General features: G+C 34.2%; 3 protein-coding genes across 3 annotated transcripts; 1 reads left to right on the top strand and 2 right to left on the bottom strand.

Moving 5' to 3' along the window:
- Positions 1-2,239: 2,239 nt before the first annotated feature.
- Positions 2,240-5,645, top strand: LOC102592602 (leucine-rich repeat receptor-like protein kinase PXL2). Its single transcript, XM_006355844.2, has 2 exons — positions 2,240-5,051; positions 5,144-5,645. Exons 1-2 carry the CDS (start codon positions 2,381-2,383, stop codon positions 5,557-5,559), a joined length of 3,087 nt encoding a protein of 1,028 aa, XP_006355906.1. The 5' UTR covers positions 2,240-2,380; the 3' UTR covers positions 5,560-5,645.
- Positions 5,646-6,194: 549 nt separating this feature from the next.
- Positions 6,195-11,734, bottom strand: LOC102585970 (auxin-responsive protein IAA13). The gene is made up of 5 exons (XM_006355826.2): positions 11,132-11,734; positions 7,789-8,111; positions 7,298-7,433; positions 6,784-6,851; positions 6,195-6,688 (listed from the first exon to the last, which is right to left on the bottom strand). Exons 1-5 carry the CDS (start codon positions 11,518-11,520, stop codon positions 6,636-6,638), a joined length of 969 nt encoding a protein of 322 aa, XP_006355888.1. The 5' UTR covers positions 11,521-11,734; the 3' UTR covers positions 6,195-6,635.
- Positions 11,735-15,967: 4,233 nt separating this feature from the next.
- On the bottom strand, positions 15,968-20,226 carry LOC102585636 (uncharacterized). Its single transcript, XM_006355825.2, has 2 exons — positions 19,952-20,226; positions 15,968-18,175 (listed from the first exon to the last, which is right to left on the bottom strand). Exons 1-2 carry the CDS (start codon positions 20,052-20,054, stop codon positions 16,566-16,568), a joined length of 1,713 nt encoding a protein of 570 aa, XP_006355887.1. The 5' UTR covers positions 20,055-20,226; the 3' UTR covers positions 15,968-16,565.
- Between the last annotated feature and the right edge of the window lie 1,117 nt (positions 20,227-21,343).

Below are 21,343 nucleotides of genomic sequence, written 5' to 3'. Positions count from 1 at the left end.
ATCCTTCCATATAAGGGAAGGGTCATGTTATTAAGATTCAAATAAAAAAAAATCAAAACTTTTATATATGTACAATTTGCGACCAAATTGATTGAAAAAGACGATATCGAAAAAGATTTATCTAATTTGAACGACTCACATCATAATAATAACAGTATAGCTTCAATTCCAAACATGACATGATCATACTATTTCATTTATTTGTGTGTATGAGTCACTTGGTTTACAATTTTTTCTGTTGTGTTGATTCTTGATATTTACCTCTTAAATTGGAATAGAAGTTTCTTGGATCCAGATCAATAAATGAAACAGAAAACGAGGTGGGTAAGGTCTTTAACTAACTTTAGAAAAGAAATAAGTAATTTTAGAAAGTCATCTTGTGGCCACTTTCTACTTTGTCTAATCTAATAAAGAAGGCATAATGTATAAATATATGATGAATAGATACTTAAATTTGTATAAACTTGAATAATTAGAGATACACATACCATGATACGGCATTGACATAATACACGTAGAATGCGAATTGCTACATAGGACACGTGTATCTACTTGTTAACTCTATACAAGTTTAAGTGTCTATTCGTGCACACCTAAAGTTGGAAGACATAGATATCAAACGAGACTAAGTTAAATGTCATGTTTATGTATTATATCAAACAAAACGAAGTTTCAAGTCATATGCATGATCGATTGTAAAAATACTTACAGAAAAACCATAGCTTGGTGTACAATACATTCCAGATTCATTAAGGGTTTCAGAAACATTAATGATTGTTTCCACATTAAATATTTATACAAGTAAAAAATAAAATATTAATCAACAACCTTGTTAAAATTCTAACTAACTTGTTATTACGTGTTAAATGACATTTTATATGACAAAAATTTTACACCGTCAATATATGTAATGTTTTTTGGGTGGTTATTTTTGTCATCAATTAAAACTGTCTTGTTAAACTTTATAATTAAAAAAAGGGTTAAGTGAAACATTAAGAATGGAGTAGAGTAACCTTCACTCGTAATTAATCTTGAAATCTTTGTCATTCACATGAGTTAACAATACCTTTGTCCTTTAAGAAAAAGCTGCCTTTCCCTATATTCTCTCACTATACACACTTTTTCCTCATCCACCATCTAGCTTAATTAACCCTTTTTTTTAAAAAAATAAATAAATAATTAATTTAATACATTCATTACTCCTTTGTAACAATAGAAACCAACTTCACATAAATATGTGATTTATTTAAAATTGTTCAACTATATATATATATAAATATATAAGCTACGCCTTAATTTCAAACAAGTTAAAGACCATCCACATTGCTACATTTAAGTGTGTTACAATTACTCCCTCCGTTCCTATTTATATGTCATCATTTTTTTTATTTCATGTGCATTAAGAAATTAAGTAAGTTTACTATTTTATCCTTATTATTATTTTTTAAGTCAACTTTTCCATCAATGAATATGAATTAATTTATTTTAATTAATTAATTCGACCAATGAACATGAATTATTTACGTAGTTTTTCTATGTTGGTCAAATATATATTTTCAAGGCTAATAACTAACCAGGATAAAATAGGAAGATTATTACTCTTTATGCATCGATTTTATGAAATGACAACTATTATGAACCAACTATTTATAATAAGAATGACATATAAAAAGGAACGAAGGAAGTAATACAAGAAGTTGTTTATAGTTTTTACTGACCTGTAAATCTCTAATCAAACTAGAAAAGGAAAAGATTAAAAAAAACTATAAGAAGAACACATTCTCTCCATGTTCAATGTCGGAGTCACTTACAATAAAGTCCAAATATTTCCCCAAACAATATATTATTTGCATTTATATAAACACAGCTGTTTTTTTTTTTTTTTTTGCAGAACCCAAGATCTCACGACCTATTAATCCAGCTCCTTTTTTTTTTCCTTAACTAATCCCCATGTGAACTTCAAGTACTGTAACAACTTATACGATATAATTTGACTTGACACATAATTTAAGAAAATAAGAAACACTTTTGAAATTTGTGATCTAAAATAAGTCATAAATGCGTTATAAAGTTCAATTGTTATCAAATTCTGGCCAAAAGGATTTTTCCATATAAAAATATGTTATTTTCTTTGGAATTGACTTAAAAAATGTGAGTAGTATAAATTGGGACAGACGTAGTGTTTTACTAACTCCATTAATAATATTCTACTCTACTTATATAATAATACTAATACTCATCTCTTTTTTCTTACCTCGTTCTTCTTCTTCTTCTTCTTGCCCCTTGTTGGCCCCATCATCTCCCTCACAATCATTGATGCAATGCTAGCACACAAATTACTAACAAAAGAGAGAGTGTAAGCACAGGAAAAAAAGTAGTAATGAATTTATTAACCATTTTCATACTCTTCTTGTTCTACTATTACAGTTTTTTTGCTAACGGGGTGTTTGCGAAAGTTGATTTGAATGATGAGGTGTCTATTCTACTTTCTATTAAAGAAAGTCTCGTTGATCCATTGGATCATCTTCGTGATTGGACAGTGCCCAATAATGCAGCTGCAGGGAACAATAGAAGTATTATTGTTCCCTGCAGCTGGACGGGAGTTGAATGCAACTCCCATGGGGCTGTCGAGAAGCTTGATCTGTCCCACATGAATCTCACTGGCACAGTGTCTAATGATATCCAAAAGTTGAAGAGTTTGACTTCTCTCAATCTATGCTGCAATGAGTTTTCATCGCCATTGCCGAAAAGTTTGTCAAATCTAACTGCATTGAGAAGCATTGATGTGAGCCAGAACTATTTTGTCTATGACTTCCCTGTAGGTCTTGGAATGTCAGAAGCGCTTATGTATTTGAATGCTTCGAGTAATAACTTCTCCGGTTATCTTCCTGAGGATATTGGAAATGCTACATTGCTCGAGACATTGGATTTTCGAGGGAATTTCTTCGAAGGTTCAATTCCTAAATCTTATAGGAATTTGGGGAAATTGAAGTTTTTAGGTCTTTCAGGGAACAATTTGACTGGCTACATTCCGGGAGAGCTGGGGCAGCTTTCGTCGCTTGAGACTGTAGTACTGGGATACAATCTTTTTGAAGGTGGAATTCCAGCTGAATTTGGAAATCTGACAAATCTCAAGTATCTTGATCTTGCTATTGGAAATCTTGGAGGTTCAATTCCTTCTGAGCTAGGAAAGCTGAAGCTGCTTGATACGATTTTCTTGTACAAGAACAAGTTTGAAGGCAAGATTCCGCCAGAGATTGGCAATATGACTTCATTGCAGTTGCTTGATCTGTCTGATAACATGCTTACGGGTGAAATTCCAGCTGAGATTGCTGAACTTAAGAATTTGCAGCTTTTGAATATAATGTCGAACAAATTATCAGGTTCAGTTCCCCCTGGGATTGGAGGTTTGACTCAGCTGGAAGTAGTTGAGCTGTGGAATAACAGCTTATCAGGTCCTTTGCCAAGTGATCTTGGAAGAAATTCGCCATTGCAATGGGTGGATATTTCATCCAACTCATTTACCGGTCCAATTCCAGCAGGATTATGCGCCAAAGGTAACCTCACTAAGCTTATCATGTTTAACAATGCTTTCTCTGGTCCAATTCCAACTGGTTTATCAACCTGCACGTCCCTCGTTCGTGTAAGAATGCAGAACAATCTTCTTTCGGGGACGATCCCAGCAGGTTTTGGTAAACTTGGGAAACTACAGAGGCTGGAACTGGCAAACAATAGTCTGACAGGACAAATCCCAAGTGATCTTGCTTCTTCTACCTCTCTTTCTTTTATTGATTTCTCTAGAAACCACATTCAGTCTTCTATTCCTTCATTCATTCTTGCAATTCCAACTCTTCAAAATTTCATTGCCTCCGACAATAAGATGACAGGCGAAATCCCGGATCAATTCCAGGATTGTCCTTCTCTTACTGTTCTGGATCTATCCACAAACCATTTCACTGGAGATCTTCCAGCTAGCATTGCTTCCTGTGAGAAGTTAGTAACTTTGAACCTTCGAAACAACCAATTAAACGGTCCAATTCCAAGAGCTATTTCCATGATGCCCACATTAGCTATTCTAGATCTATCCAATAATTCTTTAACTGGTGGGATACCTGAGAACTTTGGCAATTCACCAGCACTAGAAATGCTGAATGTTTCTCATAACAAACTGGAGGGTCCTGTTCCGGAAAATGGCATGTTGAGAACAATCAATCCAGATGACCTGATTGGAAATGCCGGTCTATGTGGTGGAGTGCTTCCTCCATGTTCTCATAATGCAGCATACACATCAAAGCAGAAGAGCTTGCACGCGAAGCACATCATCACAGGATGGCTAACTGGTGTAGCAGCTCTTCTGCTTTTTTTGACAGCAGGTCTTGTAGCTAGATCTCTATACAAGAGATGGCATGAAAATGGGAGCTGCTTTGAACCAAGCTTTGAGATGAGCCGTGGTGAATGGCCATGGAGGTTGATGGCATTCCAGAGGCTAGGATTCACTAGTAATGACATCTTGGCTTGCCTTAAAGAGTCAAATGTCATTGGAATGGGAGCAACAGGGGTTGTATACAAAGCTGAAATGCAACGCGAGAATATGGTTGTTGCAGTAAAGAAGCTGTGGAAATCTGGAACTGATATTGAGATGGGGCACAGTGATGATCTCGTAGGTGAGGTGAATGTTCTTGGAAAATTGAGGCATCGAAATATTGTCAGGCTTCTGGGGTTCCTTCACAACAAACGTGATGCAATGATACTATACGAGTATATGCAAAATGGTAGCCTTGGAGAGGTTTTACATGGTAAACAAGCAGCAGGGAGACTGCTTGTTGATTGGGTCACTCGATATAACATAGCCCTTGGAGTGGCACAAGGCCTTGCTTATCTCCATCATTACTGCCATCCACCAGTTATTCACCGGGATGTCAAGTCAAATAACATACTTCTTGATGCAAATCTAGAGGCAAGAATTGCAGATTTTGGTTTGGCAAGAACGATGCTCAAGAAGAATGAAACAGTTTCCATGGTTGCTGGATCTTATGGATACATAGCCCCCGGTAAGTCCTTCAAATTTTTCATCAATGTTTACTCTAGAGTGATTTTTGTTACTAATATTTAACAATCATTTATCTGGATTTTGACTTTGCAGAGTACGGATACACGTTGAAAGTGGATGAGAAGAGTGATATTTACAGCTATGGAGTTGTTCTCATGGAGCTCCTAACGGGTAAACGACCTCTAGATCCTGAATTTGGGGAATCTGTTGACATTGTAGAGTGGTTTCGGATGAAGATCCGAGACAACAAGTCTTTAGAAGAAGCACTTGACCCACATGTAGGAGCAACACAACATGTTCAAGAAGAAATGTTGTTAGTTTTAAGGATAGCAATTCTATGTATAGCCAAACTCCCCAAGGACAGACCATCCATGAGGGATGTTTTGACGATGCTCGAAGAGGCAAAGCCTCGGAGAAAAAGCAGTAGCAACAGTGGAGATAGCCATGATGCTACTACTAACAAAGATAAGCCAATATTCAGTACATCACCTGTAAATGGTCTTTTGTAAGAAGAGAAGTCATGTCCCTTTCCCTATTTGAGTCCATTTCATTTGTAATTGTCATGTAGTATTTGACTTGTATTTAGAGGTTCATACATTGATTCTTGTATGTGTAGAATTAAGGTAGTAGTACAGGCAGCATTCTTCCCTTTACTGCTGCAAGTGATGTTTTACTAATTCTTTGATCATGTAAGAAGAAGTTATCGATCGAATAACAGAGTTTTCTAACACACATATTCTCTAATCAAGACTAGGAATTGTATTGCTCACCTGAAATACCATTAGATTTAATAAAATGAAAACGGCTTGACCTCACTAACAAAAAACAGCAATTCAGAGCTCGTTTAATCGATAGTCATGGCTCAGGGAACATGCATTCATAAAGAGAAACTTACCAAGGCTTCTTTCTCTTTGAACAAGTGATAATATGCAAAATAAGAAACCAAGGTTATTCTTGTCCACCAGACTCATGTTTCGAATTTTCTTCCTTTCAACCAGCATAGCAAAATGTACAATTCCTGCACACTCCTCCATGGCTAAGATATACTTTCTTCCCAAAACTACTGACAATCAAATAATCTTAAATTCTATAGACAACATATCTTGCTCCAAGAAATAGTTGCAGAATAAGAGAAGACAAGAAATTGAAATACAAACATGAAAGCAATGAAAGCTTGTATCAAAACCAACAAAAAAGGTTCCCAGTATGAACCTTGCAAACTTTCCTTTCAACAACATTAGTGTTTATCTGTTTCAAGGAGCAGCAAGCTCATCATCGTAATATAGTATAAGTGGACACATACATGCTACACAAGGGTGGAATGAAACTTTTGCTGAAGATCGCGTGGTGAATGACATATACAGGCATCTTCTGTAATCCAGCAAAAGGGATCTCCTCCCAGAGAGTGGGGTAGACCGTGTGGTAAAAAAACAAGAAAAGTGACCCAAAAAAAAAAACAATAAGGTCATATAAGACCAATTTGTTACTCAGAAAATTATTTTACCATCCACTAAAATTTCCTTCTAGACTTCATCCTTCAAATGGAGGTCTTCTTTATCTTTTGAAAGTTGATTCTTTGTCTGACCTATATAGGCTTAGTCCCCGGTCTTCCGTCATTTCTTTCCATGAAACTTGGAGCTGAAATTTCAACAAAAAATTTGGTCAGTATGAAGTTAAGTCAGTTTTTATCTGTATGAGGTGCATGTGCATCATATATATGACTCAACACCTACATGTACCGAGTCCATTGGCATCAGATGTCCTCATGATTCGTAGTCTCTTGACTGAGCTAATAAACATCCTGAAACAACCAAGGAAACAAGTAAGACAACCATATTGATAAACATGGTTATATTTTGTCAGTTTCCATACAGCAGAATGTATGTTCTACAAATAAGCCAGAAAGCACAGAGGAAACAGAAATACTAATATCTAGAAAGCCTAAGTTGAAACCGCATCCAACCATCCCAGACCATTTTATTAGAACATAATACGTATTTAAACGAGCAAAAATAAGTACAAAATAGGATATATATAGATAAGAATAAAAAATCTCCCCAACTCATGCTGAAAATAATATCCTTATTATATATTGAGCATCTTCTCCATTCACTTTCACTATGAGAAAACAAAGGTTCAGAGATAAAGTACGATGTATCTGTTGATTTTTCGCGACACATTTTATAAAAGCGTATTTTAGTTGTCATTGTGCAGGAGGAGGAGCTAGGTAACAGATGCAGGACATACTCCCAAGGAACATCTCCAACAAGCATCCAGTCTCCTTCTTTGTCTTCATAAGTCAGCACAAATTCAGATGATCCATCTAATAATCTCGAAGAAAATGCTGTTTCTGACATGACACCTAGCTCCTGTGCGTTTGATGCTGGCAGCAGACAAAAAATTGCTAACGTCAGGAACCATGGAAAATGAACCTTAAATACTAGGGTAGAACTCAAAAGAAATGTTAAAAAAACAGAAATGAGCAAGAATGGCATATATGTCAATTCCTCTCAGGTGTCGGGCTCAGAACATATGGGACAGCAAACATTTCCAACCATTTTTTTTATTACAACCATGAGCATTGTATCGTGCAATACTCAGTGTAAAATTCATTCAACATGTAAAGCAACTAAAACAATTGAGTTCATTATCCTTTGTTTATGGGATCTCAGGGGACATATCCATGGTAACAAGTTTGTCATTTTAAGATTAGTGTACTAGGGAGAAGAACTACTCACATCTTGCACAAACAGTCGTGCTGGGTCTTAAGAACATGTTGTCTAGAGTCCGTGCCAAGTTCTCGTAACTACTATGTGCATTCAGATCTACCTTCCTTCCAATTGTAACTCCATCCAAATTGACCTTCACAAATAGAGAAGCCTTGACGAGCCCTTTCTCCTTTGCAAAGTTGTTGATCTTGCTGCTCCCAGCATTAGTGATAGTATTTTTACTTTTGCATTTCTCGTTTGTCACAGAAAATTCTTCTGGGGGTGGTGGTTTTGTCTGGTTAACTAGGGTGTTCATCCTATACGTTCTTATAGGAGGCCATCCAACAACCTGACTGCATTGTTGGATTTCAAGCAAAAGTTAAGTAACAAATAAAAGAAAAAAAGTCAAAAAGAAAGAAAAGTATAAATCTCAAGTATGTTTTTAGCAGTTTATTATAGTCTACTCACTAAATAAATGCATTACCTACATTTATTAGGAAGAAAAAAAAGATATATTTTCCTATGATGTAGCGGAAATTTCAAATATGATGATACGTGCAATAACAGTGATGGCATAGTTTAGTCATAAGTGGTAGGGCAACATCAGTTTCAGGGGTGCCAAGTAGCAGAACAATCAAATTAATGTCAGATCTGAGATGGCCTATGGATGCACATGTAGAAACTAAAAACTGAGAGATCACGCCTAAGAGTAAGTGACCAGACACACATCCTAACTCCTAAGCTTCACAATTAGAACACCATCTGTCGAAGCCATATCTATACCAGTCATTTTTCTTACACCACACATTATTCATCGAGTTTAACATGGAAGAGATACAAATTTGTCATTTAAAGGAACCATATTCATATGAACATATTAATAATAACGTAGAATGTCTTTTATGTTTTAAATCAAAGGAAGATAAATTGGAATCCTGAAGTAGCATTTTACATTTGCAGAAGACAGCCCTTTGTCTGAAGTCAATATGAAATCACACGTTCAATTAAAAGATGTATGCTTGTCATACTCACACAAGTAATAATGATCTGGAACAATACCACATTAGATTCCAAACATATAAGCCATAACAAATACTACTCCATATAGAATTTGTACATTTTACCTACAATAAGTTTCCCGAAAAAGGAATCCATTATCTCCAACCCAACAAATTAGAAGTGAAACACTTCAAGGAATAACACAACCAAAAGAACGGCACCAAAATTATATAATCACACTCTTCAACCAATAACTAGCCATAAACCTATCAATTGGTTCCATAAAACCATAACTTATAGAGTCTGACCCTACAGAATGTTACACAAAGATGCAGTTTTTTAATAAGGTAAGGTAATTTATGGATAAACTAGCACAAAGAGTGTGCTATAACAACTGTACACAGAGATGCCAATTTTGGCAGGAAATCAATGTCACAATCCTCCTAAGGAAGTTCCATACATAATGCAGTCTCTGGCAATCATCAATCAAACCAGCTCAACATCCAAAAGAGCATCCTCTCTTTTCTATGGGAAATTGAGTTAGTTTTCTAGTTCCAAATGCTCTTGAATGGTAAGCTGAATAAAGGATAACTCTCTTTCTTTTTCTCTTTTATATTGGGTGCAGACAATCGTTCTGCCAAAGAATCAATTCATGTTGGCTTGACTAAGATTAAAATCATCCATAATACTTCCAATAGCGAAGGACCCACCTTACTTTGATGTAAGCCTATTTCTCTCTCAAATTTATCATTCTGGAGATGGAAAACTTTGTCACAACAGTTCATCTTATCGTAGTGTCTAAAATACTATAACAGACTCAGTATGCAATAAAAGGTTGAGAAAAAGAGTTGGCTCTAAAATGACTTATCATATGAAGAACATTATCTCCAGTTCTCCACGCCAATAGCAAGGGGAGCCATTTTGATAATAAACAACTTAAGAGTAAGAAGAAGATGAACTGTTGTTAGTTGGCAAGGGATCGTGGATGTTTCCTACTGCATTGAAGTTATGTCTTGGGATTTGGGACTATTGACCACAGTATTCCCCATCTTGAATATTCCATAGTTGCTTCTTAAAGAAATGGTGGAGACAGTTCGGCAAGTAGGAGAATGAAAACACTGGATGCTAAAAGAAAAAACAAGTGAAAACCCTTCCTAACATATATTATTGGCTACTATTAAGAGGGGAATAAAAGAACATTTAAGGAACTAGAGAAGTTTTTACTAAATGTCAAAAATTACCTCTTGCTTCATTTGTTTTTTCGGTTTTTCCTCCTTTTATGTTTGTTAAAATGAAACTTCAACAGATTAGATAGTTGGCTTGATTTTTTTGGGAACCCTACTGCATACTTGTACAAACTACATTTGTCATCACCCGCTTGGTTTGGTATGCTTATGGAATTCTCAAAAAAGTACATCTAAATACTGCTCTTGCGAAAATAGGATGCTCGGAATTGTGTTGTATTGTCAGAAGAGACTAGACAGTTTCTATCAAGTAGTAAAAAGTACATCCATCACCCATTCACATTTAATGGAAATGAGAAGGAAAACCGAATCTACGAGAGGAACCTCTGTCCTGCAAATCTTCCAATATTCTGGCCAGCAGCTTGCCATTGTTTGTATGAAAAAAATAAAACAAGCTGACATCCAGTTACTTTCCGTTTCTACTAACCACACTGCTGCCTTTTGGTTTCTAAGCGTTTTTACAAAGTAGTCTTCAACTAGAAATATCTTGCATCGTCAAAAATTCTATTAGTTAAGATCAAATCAAGTTGATATAATCATCAATCAATATGACACACATTGCATTGTTAATATCATTTCCAATAAAAACCAGATGGTCTTATTTGTGAGTGCATCCTGTGACAAAACAAAAAATTAACTTGATGTATAAGCCCCATCTCTTTCGACTCTTTCTCCTAGAACAATGTTTGTGCTACCAGTTTCTGTCAAACATTAAAAAGGATGTGTCCCCCAATTGCTTCAGCTTTGTGTCACCTCAAACAAGATTCTTCCTTTAGACGAATGCACAGAAATATTCAATTAAAATTAGATCCTTTAGCTTAGTACAATATCCTATCACGAGGACGAATATATAATACAGAGGTATATCGAATGGATACAGACAAATTAAACATTTCATCATAAAAAGAAAATGCACTTCATCATAGGTATCTGATTCCTAGAGAACCCAAATGCAGAGCAAACAAGATGAAACAAGAAAGAACAGAAGTTACATCAAAGAATCATGCTATAACAACACAGAAGAAAAACAATTCCCTTCTTTCCTACAAACATCAAACTAGCACCTTGATCATATCATATGAAAAAAATAACGAGGAGAACGAAAAAGGGCAGAGACAAAATGGTGATACCTGACACTAGAACGAGGAGGAGAAATAGAATCAGCAGTTCTCTTGGTTCCACAAGAAGCATTATTAGCTTTAATAGCAGAAGAAGATGAACATGAAGATGATGAATTAGAACCCAAAGAAGAGAAATCTTTTTTGGGTGTCAAGATTTTAGCATAACAACCCCTTGAACCAGTTTTAGACTTAGGAATAACATCACCAGCAGCAGCAGAAGCACCAAGACTAAGTCCAAGACCCAATTCAAGTTCAGTCTCATCAGGGTATGATGAAGAAGCCTCAGATGATAACAACACCCCAATATTATCTTCCTTTGACACAGTACAAATTGACCCACCAATTGAAACCCCATAAGTAACTCCTCCCAAACCCATTAGACCAAGAGTAGCTTTCATCAAGAAAACTTGAAGGGTTTCTTGATTTTTTGAGAAAAAAAAGAGCAAAGAAGATGGTATTGAAGGGAAGGTAGGTAAAGGGGGTAGGGGAGTGTTGGAGAAGGTAAGAAAAGTGGGGTAGCTTTGTCTGCTTTGTGCGCTTCAGAAGATGAATATGATGATGATTTTTCTCCTAAACGGTCCCCAGTGCTGCTGTTGCTATTTTGTAGCAGGCAATAACTAATCACACAGAAATCTTGTTTTTTCAAGAATACCAAATTTAGTTCAGACTAATTATGGAAAAAGACAAAAGGGAGAAAGGTCAAATTTTGCTTTCAAATTATACAAATTTGTTTTTTTTAACTAATATATGTTTGGGGGATAAATATAACACATAAATATAATCGGCTCTATTAGCTAACACATTTTTTAAATATAAGAAGGATGATATTGTGTTGGGGTTAGATATGGCATACATATATAACCGTTGTATACATAACATGTTAATTCTAAGTTCTCCTCTTTCAAGTTGGATATATCGATATCATGACTAAGATAAGATCGTGGTTAAAAAAAATGGAGTAGAAGATGTTGGATATTGTGATACGTCATCAGTTTATTGGCCTAAACCGATATCAAATTGAGGAACAAAGAAATTTTAATTTTAGGCACGTTGCTTTCATAAATATCGAGATTTGTCAATTAATTGACCTTTACGACTAAAATCGAGGGCAAAATTGATTGAAAAATATCGACAGACGTTTGACCGATCAAAGAAATCAATCATGATAGATTAGTTTGATCCTAATTTTTTGATAGAAGGTAAAATTGGTTAGGCTTATTGGAGATGTATTTTTTTTTTATGATGTTCGATATTTATATTATATATTGACCAAATCTAAATTTAGTTTGAAAATTTTCATATTGTGATAAACACTCCTTAATAAAGATAATTTTATATTAAACAAGACTCAAATTCTAAACAAAGATGAAAAATTACTTACCGCTCCATCGTAATGTATCAGAAATGTTGATTATGAATGAATTTGAAGAATTAATGAGTGTAGGGACAAAGAAAAGTGGGTAGAGTTGCAAAGAACAACCCGACAAAGGTGTGGCCACCTAATAATATAGCCCACTCCCCAACCTAATATAGAACACCATAGCCCTGCGTGGAACGCCACTAACCTAAGCTAAGCAAGCACGGAGACATCGAAATTTTATGGGACTGAGTTTAAGTAGGTATTTGGATATGTGATTTTATATCGTGATATGAAGTTAGCATTTGAATAAGTAATTTCAAGTTGATTTCATATTACGATATGAAGTTTCAAATTCTCCAAAAACATGATTTGAAAATTTTTAAATACGAAATTAATGCACAAATTTATGTTTTGTGAAAAAAAAAACTCTCACATTTATATTTATTTACCATTTATTTGTTATGTAAATAAAATTTATAAAATTATTCATTACTCTTTAAACTATTTATATTTCATGTAACAATTATTCTCACCAACATAAAATATGATATTACTTCAAATCAATTCCTACTTTATCATATATATTCACCAAATTTATTATTTTTTATCAAATTATTTTACCAACTAATGTTCAATTTTGATTTTTTTTATTGAATTAAAGTTTGATCAATGAATGTTGTAATCTTTTTAGACTTGCTTTGTGATAATGTATTATGCGATTTTATAAGCTTTTGCTTATTTGATAAGATTGTATAAAGATTTGGTAGAATTTTAATAGTTTTACAATTTAGGGGATTTTATATTTAGGAGAAAATATATAACATAAAAAAATTTAAATTGCATGTCCAAACAACATTTCAACTCCATCTCATGATTTTATATCGTATGACTAAACGGACCTATGTATTCATCCTAAAGTCTAGCTTACGTCAATATAAAAAAAATAAAATTGTTCACTTAAAGAAGCATTTTAATATTTCATATATTTTTAAGGAAATCAATGTATTAAATATTAGGGAAAATGGTCTGAAAAATACTCTAACTTTGGCCGAAATTGCTGTTACGATACCTAACTTTGGAAAGGACCTTTTACCCCTCTGTACTATTTAATAGTGTATCTTAAAGGTATATATGTGCCTACATGGACATCATAAATATTGCATCATTTTAAATAGTAATGTGTCCACGTGGGCACATATATACCTTTAAAATGCACTATTAAATAGTGTAGGGGTAAAAGGTTCTCCATAAAGTTTGATATCGTAACAGCAAATTCAGCCAAAATTGAAGTATTTTTTAGATCTTTTTCCCTAAATATTATTATTCTCAAAGCTAAGTATTCATTGTTTTTTCTAAAAAAAATAAAAATTCACCATATTTTATTTATACTCATAATTACTTTTAACATTTATTATAAATTAGTTTATATCTATTAATGAAAAAAGTATGCCTAAAGGTACCAAACCTGTGGGTAGCGTCGTATGAGAAATGCACTAATAGAGTTTTAGGCCCCCCAAACATGTACGGATGTTGACTGCTGAGAAAAGTCAAGAAATGAATTAGTGTAAATAAAAATGTTTTTTACTAATATTTTAATCTAAAAATGTCTGTGATGTTAATACTATGGTTTAAAAATGCAAAATGTCATTTTCTTGATAAAAATAGTATTTCCTTTGTTTTAAACACGTTCCTTTTTAATAAAAAATATTGAAAATCATTATGAATTTTCATATATATAAGATTGTAGCGATTCATCATTAATTTTTATTTAGATAACACAAAACTTCTTTTCCTAATAAAATAAGAAATATTTTTATTTTTGAATATTTTTAAAATTGAAGAACGATAATCATTTGCTAATTGCTAATATAATCTTTGATTTTGAAGCTAAAGATATAACAATCATAGTATAATAAAATAGGAAAATTTCTTACATTACTTTTAATCATTAAATATCTTTAAAATATCATGGCTGGAGTTATTGTTGATCCCCTCCCCCCTCCCCCCTCCCCCCTTTTTTATTATTAACTTTAAAATCAAGAAATATATTAACAAGTGTTTATTTTACTTCAATTTGAAAAAGATTAAGAAATAATTTTTTTTTATTTAAAAAATGATTATCTAAATAAAAATTAGTGTTGAGTTACTATGATCTTATATGTATGACTTTATTATCAATTTAAAAAGTATATCAGGTAATTTCTATAATAATTGACAAAAGGAGATTAAGAAGACACAAGATTACTTTTCACTTTTATATTAGTTTAAGTAATTTTAAAAGAAAAAAAGTTAAACAAAAATTCTTTAAAAGTAATATTTTATTTAAAAAACAATGTATTTAAGAAGAAAAAAAAATATGTTTATTAGGAAAATGACATTTTTGATCCAAAAGTAATAATAAGTGCATTTTTTAGACAAAAGTATTGACGACATAGTTTTTTTTGGATCATTCTGTTAACAAATAATATTTTTGTTAAATTTCGCATAATTTTAAGGATATTTTTAATTCTTTTCCGTTGTTTTTAATAAAGATAATTTTTTAATAATTCAAAAATATCCAAATGGGTCGTTTAAATAGATGAATATAATATAATATAATATTTCTTTATATATTAGATTGAGATGAGTGTAATAGAGCTACATGAATAGTGTGAATTGATTCAAATTTAATGATCAATTGTTCTTGTTGCTATTATTGAGCTAATTTAGTTGTTCCATGCGTAAAACACATTCAAACTTAATCATCAAATATTCTGGTTGACGTGGCTTTTACTTCCATCATGACATTTGTGTTTATTATTATTTTTAATTATTATTATTACTACTACTACTAATAATAATAATAATGTGAGGGTACCTCTCACTTTCATGACAGTAAAATGTGAAAGAGGTACCTTTTTCCTAGTTGACTATTGCAGATTGACTCATGCAGATAATTAGTTACACTCGTTAGTTTTTAAAAAAAAATTCTAAAATTTCGTGTTCAGTCTAACACCGTACCTATCGCATCATGTGAAATGGAAGTACACAAAATAATCAAATGAAGGTGTAGTTGAGCTATAGCTTCCTCCTCAACAGTAGACAATAGGCATAGCTGATGCTGAATGAATAGTTCAAAACAGAACTGGTCCAACTAAAAACATCAAATTACCAAACAATTTTCTTGTTACAGAGGGGACCAAATAATTTATTTCATTCTTTACTTTTAACCTTTTGGGTAGTTATATCAACTAACTAAAACACATCTTAGGGGTCGTTTGGTGTGAGAGATAGAAATAAATAGTGATGAGATAAGAAAATAGTGATGGGATAAAATTTTTGTATCTTGTTTGGTTGTCATGTTTGGGATAACTTATCCCACCAGGATAGCTAACCCCAGAATAACTAATCCTGGGATAACTTGTTCTCAACCAAACGACCCCTTCAAGACCAAAGTAACCTCAATCTCATCATTGTATCTTCTATTTACTTCAAAAACAAGGTTAAAATTGTGGACTTCTATTAATATATATACACAGTATATACAAGGGCAATGAACTAAACATTCACTATAAAACATATACACTAAATAATCCCTGTAACACAATCCGTATACTGTTACCCCTGCATGATTTTGTTTGCGAACCAAATGATCATTCTCCAAGTTTCTTACCTGATAAGATTAGAGGGATGCACGGGAGACTGCCAATGCCAAACATATATAACTTGCAATGAAGTTCAATGAGGAACGTCCTTATTAAACTTTGCACAGCTCACAAAGGACAATCTGATGCCACAATGAAAGAGAAGCAGCACATTGTGATTGGTGCAGAATGAAATGGTGATAACAAGAATCAATTTGCTTTAAGGTGAAGGATTACTAGTGTGTTCTGCTTCCCTTCTGTAGATAACCAAATAATCAACATAACTCTTGCTATAGACTATAGACTTGTAGGATCTTTAATGTAGTCCGTCCTCACAAATTGCTAAACTAAAGCAACAACAAAGCCCAGTCGTAGAGTAATATGAATCTGTACATAATGGTACAACAAGCCAATTCTGATCTACTGGCAAGAGTAAGATACCCATAGACAAGGAAATGTGCTACCATCTTTCGTCTCCAAACCAATTGTTCTTCTCCTTTGGCCCAGTAGGGCCTTCCTCCTTAAACAGTTCCATTGGCAGCTTATCAAAAATACTCTGTACTGAATTTCGAACCATTATTGGCAAGCGATTAACAATTTTCTCAAGCTCCTTTCTTGAGTCATAAATAATGGTTGGACCCCACTCTCTCATGTATTGTAACCAACATGGCTCACTAACAGCTTCATGTCCGAGATACTGTGCTGCAATAATTTCATACTGGGTACTTGAATCTACATAGAGATTACTACGTGCAACATCATTTCTAATTCCAATCCCTAGCTTTGAGGACCCTTGAATGTAAGTTCCAGGATGAGGAAAGCTAGCATGGCCACCCTTTGATGAATAAACAATAGCTTTATTTCCTGCAATGAACTCCAAATCATAAGCATCCACCCATTCACCACCACTGTGTTGAGAAAAATAGATACTCCACAACTCTCCTGTGCAATTGCTCACTCGGAGAGTGAAATGCTCCCAATCACCTACATGCTGACCGACTTTGCTTAGAGGAACATTCACTACTCCTACCTTTAGAGTAGCTGGTCCATTGAAGGGGCAAAAAATCCACATTGCAAGATCTGTGAAAGTACCACCTAAGGCTGGCTTAACATGAACATAAAGTTTTGCACTCTCTAAATTTCCAAATATGACAATATCCCTGCGGACATCGCTAGGCAAATCAATCCAACATTGGCCATCGTTTGTCCCACCACCAGGTAAATTGGAACCTTCAGGCTCAATGGGCTTAGCAACTGAATCGCCTCTTGTATAGAGCATTGCGCCATTGTCAAGGAACCATTGTACAGAAGATGGAAGATAGGTCTCGCTGGGATGAAAAAACAAAGTAGGACCATAGTGCCTAATGATTGCATGAATCTGATCAAGGTTTGGCATTGCTTGTAGACTCGTATCGAAGTTCTTTAGGCATGCGATGTTTAACTCTTGCCCTGTGCTCCAATAGCTACTGCAGAAAAAGGTACCAACTGAAATACCTTTACCATGCATTCCTCTATGCCGCGGTCTTATGCTCCAAATTGCCAGTACTTCTGAAAGCACAGAGCTGGTTTTAAGTATCAAGCGGTAAGTTTCACATTCATCAGTGAGGTCACCTCGAACACATTTGACTTCCCCTAACTCAGGTTTAACAGGATTAGTAGTCACAATGAACCCCAGGGCTTTATAACCTTCAGGTGGTTGAGGTAACCAAAAGTAACCGGATCCATCGAAATTTTCTTCAGTTCCATCATTAGAACTCCAGACTAACGTGTAATCAAGGGGATTCTGGAGCGCAGGCAAACAAGGATTTCCACTGCAATGATCTTCTGCCTCAGGTTTAGCCACTTCCCGAGCAACAAGCACAAACCCTCGTAGAGGCTTCTTGTTAGATTGGCAGTAGTGGCCAAGGCTGAAAAATCCATCAGGCACCCCCCTTGGCTTATAAAAGCTAACACCCTGTTTCCGATCTTGTGACAAATTACAACCCCAGACAAAGTCAAACTTGCTGATTTTATGAACCTCCAGTTCCCCTAGTTTAATTGTACCACTAGCGAATCCTGTACCAGAACATCCTGAGACAGTGGCAGAGAGCAGGAAAAAAATTGAAATTAGAGGTGTTCTTCTCTTAATTAATTTTCAATAAAGGAATTAATATAGGTTTGTATGCAATCCGCTAACATGATTCTAACGACTAACAGTCTATTGGGATACAGTTCTGATTCGACAACCCATAAGCAGACACATCATATCAAACGACTGAGAAAACTAATGCATGTCCAAGAACCTAGACAATCTTCTCCAAGAAAAAGAAGGAAATTGAATGACAAACTCTTACATTTAACCCACAAGAGTCATTTGATCACAATGAAAACTTAGAAGCTGAACAAGTAACTCATTTAGAACATGAGATAATTAGCTTTGGTCTCAAATAACAACAAAGAATCATAAACTATCCAATACAAACTTATCCCAACTCGTAAGAATTTCATTTAGTGAATTCAAATTGAAAATTGTGATTTCCAAGTTTCGTGATAGCGGATCCAGCAAATTGCCAAATCAGTCTGCAAAGTTATTTCAAGTCTTCTTCGAGTGGCAAAACACCTCTTGTCAGATAAGAATGAAAGTACAACATAGAGAACAGGAAGAGAGGAAAATTGAAGTGAAACTTAATCAGTTGAACAAGAAATTGTCAGGAAACAACCTCCTGCTTTAATATATGGAAGTTAATCATGAAGGAAAGCCAAGATAAATCTTGAAACCAGTATTACATAAGATTTTACGGATCAAACAAAGTATGTGGAACTTTCAGAAGGTATTCACAATTCAGAAATTTGTGGTAATTTCAATTTCTTGTAGAACAAAATAACATCAGGAAGTTTCCATTTTACTGCTCATTATCCCTGTGCCTATCAATCAAAAAAGCTACAGCAGCATCTTCGCAGACTAGTGTACTTCAATGACAACTCTATGTATTGAAACTTGTAGAGCCCTTGTACGAAGGGGCAAATAGAATTAAAAGCATAAAATTTAATGCAAAAGAGAAACTACCAGTTAAGAATGATTCACACTCAATAGCATGCTTGGAAACCACAACAAAGATTAGAAAATCTTTTCTTTACAGTGCTAAAAGAATCAGCCGTGGATACCAACTCATTCATATTTCACCACAAGGCACAAGCAATAGCATACACTCTTCTCTCTTCTTTTAAGAAGGAATTTAAACAATTAAAAATAAAAAGACAAAGGACCCTAACATAGTCACGATATTTGGATGAAAAGTATTGCAGACATACCACTATAAGTGTGTAATTTCCAGTTTTGCTGGAAACATAGAAGCATTTCAATGTCAATCAGACATTGAGCAAAAAAAAGGAGACACCCTAAGCAGTAGTGGCAGAGCCTGAATTTTCACGGTTCCAATATATGAAAAAGTAAACACACAAAGAAGTCCAAGAAAAATAATCTTAACCATAAATAAACCGTCTACTTTTCCATCAAAGAGGGTTTGGATGAACCCCTTGACCCTTATTAGTTCCACCCCTGCTGAGCAGAAAGTGAGAAAGTGAGACACCCTGAACTAGTGTCGGAGCCAGGATTTTCACTTAGAGTTTCGAAATATGAAAAAGCAAACACATGTAGGGTATAAACAATATAACTTTCCATGGAACCCTTGTTAGCTCCGCCCCTGCTGAGCAGTTATGAATAAAAAGACATTCTTTTCAATGCAAGAGCAAGGATAGGCACAATTACTATAAAAAAAAAAGTGGCAACAGATAAAACCCCACATGTTAAATCTAATTATCCAAGTAACCCTTTTAACATTGGCAACAAAAGATGATTTTGCATACCTTGAGGCCATTGAGGAATGGGTTCTGGGAGAAGAAAAGTATCAGGTTCTCGGGAAGAAAGATCTGAAATTTTGCTCCAACGGAAGCATTTGCATCCAAACATTTTTTTCCCTCAAATCAATTGTGAAATTCAAAACTAAAATTTAGCATGTCTATAAGAATCAAGAATACCCAATTCTTCTTCCTTTTTGCGAATCAATTCTTGCGTGTTTTGGTAGAAAAATAGTGGACGATGAATGACGACGTCAACTGTTGTTTTCGACTCATATCCAACATTCGTTTATGGGTTATATTATGATAAAATTGGCCCATCTCGCTAGCCTCATTTAATTAGGAGAAAACGACTTAAACTTAATGTGAATTATTATTTTAACATTGTAATTATTGATAGATTTAAAAATATTCATTTAGTTGATTAAATAATTGGCTTGATCCATCAGTGGTCTCCTAAAGTTGGCATTAATTTTCATTTAGATATCTTAACTAGATTTTGTTCATTTTGGACATCTCGTGTAAGGTCATGATATGTCATTTTAACACTTTTTTTTACATTCAGCAAAAATATGATGGTGAGCGTGTTCCACTCGCGAATGATGTCTAAAGTGTCAAATTAAATGAGGACACTTGTCATTTTGTTCAAAATAATTCTTAAATAATAAACTATCAATTATATATTAAAAAAAAGATGGCCAATGGATCAATGACACGTGGCATTTTTTTTCCAAATAATAACAAAAAAAAGATTTAATCACCTTAAAAAATCTTTAAAAGAAGCATCTCCCACCCCACCTCCACCCCATCGTCTTCTCCAACGTTGTAGAAACAAGCACAGTAGCACACACCCCTTAATCTTCTACCATATACCCGAAATTTTCTCTATCTTTTTTACTTAAATATTGTTCAATCCTTCTATGGTATAACTTTGGTGAACTTGTGTAACTCAATTTTTTTCAAATAAATGCAGCTCCACAAATTTTATTGCTAAAAGAAAATTCTACAGATTTTATTGCTAAAAAAAATAAATCTAAGATCCAATGAACTTTTAAAAATACAAATGTGTACGTGTTCATATCACATTGTTAAGTTTCTTTTAATGGGATTATCTTATTTTTTTAGTGACTTTTTATTCATCCCCAACTTTTCATTTTTTTTCTTCAAATTTCAAAAAAAAAATTCTCAAATTAAATTGAGGAAGAAGGGCATCATCCTTGGGAAATCTTGGGGAAAGCTCTGTCGTTTGGAATTAGATTCCTCGTTTGTGGCAGCATTGAATATATTTCACCATGGAAGAAGTTCAAGCTTGAGAAAATGGTGGTTAAAAAAAGGGGAAGAAGAAGGAAATATAAAATTAAAATTGGCTAAAAAAGAGTTTGATGCGCGGTTAATGAGTGG

The sequence above is a fragment of the Solanum tuberosum genome, unplaced genomic scaffold (genome assembly GCF_000226075.1).
Source record: "Solanum tuberosum cultivar DM 1-3 516 R44 unplaced genomic scaffold, SolTub_3.0 scf00207, whole genome shotgun sequence".
Classification (NCBI taxonomy): Eukaryota; Viridiplantae; Streptophyta; class Magnoliopsida; order Solanales; family Solanaceae; genus Solanum; species Solanum tuberosum.
This window is presented reverse-complemented; position numbering and strand designations above follow the sequence as displayed.

Excerpts from the sequence above, each read along its gene's own strand:
- LOC102585636 (XM_006355825.2), bottom strand. The coding sequence starts at position 20,054 with ATGTTTGGATGCAAATGCTTCCGTTGGAGCAAAATTTCAGATCTTTCT. Across the intron at positions 18,176-19,951 it reads CATTCCTCAATGGCCTCAAG|GATGTTCTGGTACAGGATTC; the intron begins GTATGCAAAATC and ends CCACTGTCTCAG.
- LOC102592602 (XM_006355844.2), top strand. The coding sequence starts at position 2,381 with ATGAATTTATTAACCATTTTCATACTCTTCTTGTTCTACTATTACAGT. Across the intron at positions 5,052-5,143 it reads TTATGGATACATAGCCCCCG|AGTACGGATACACGTTGAAA; the intron begins GTAAGTCCTTCA and ends TTGACTTTGCAG.
- LOC102585970 (XM_006355826.2), bottom strand. The coding sequence starts at position 11,520 with ATGAAAGCTACTCTTGGTCTAATGGGTTTGGGAGGAGTTACTTATGGG. Across the intron at positions 6,852-7,297 it reads GTTGGAGATGTTCCTTGGGA|GATGTTTATTAGCTCAGTCA; the intron begins GTATGTCCTGCA and ends TGGTTGTTTCAG. Across the intron at positions 6,689-6,783 it reads TGCCAATGGACTCGGTACAT|CTCCAAGTTTCATGGAAAGA; the intron begins GTAGGTGTTGAG and ends TTGAAATTTCAG.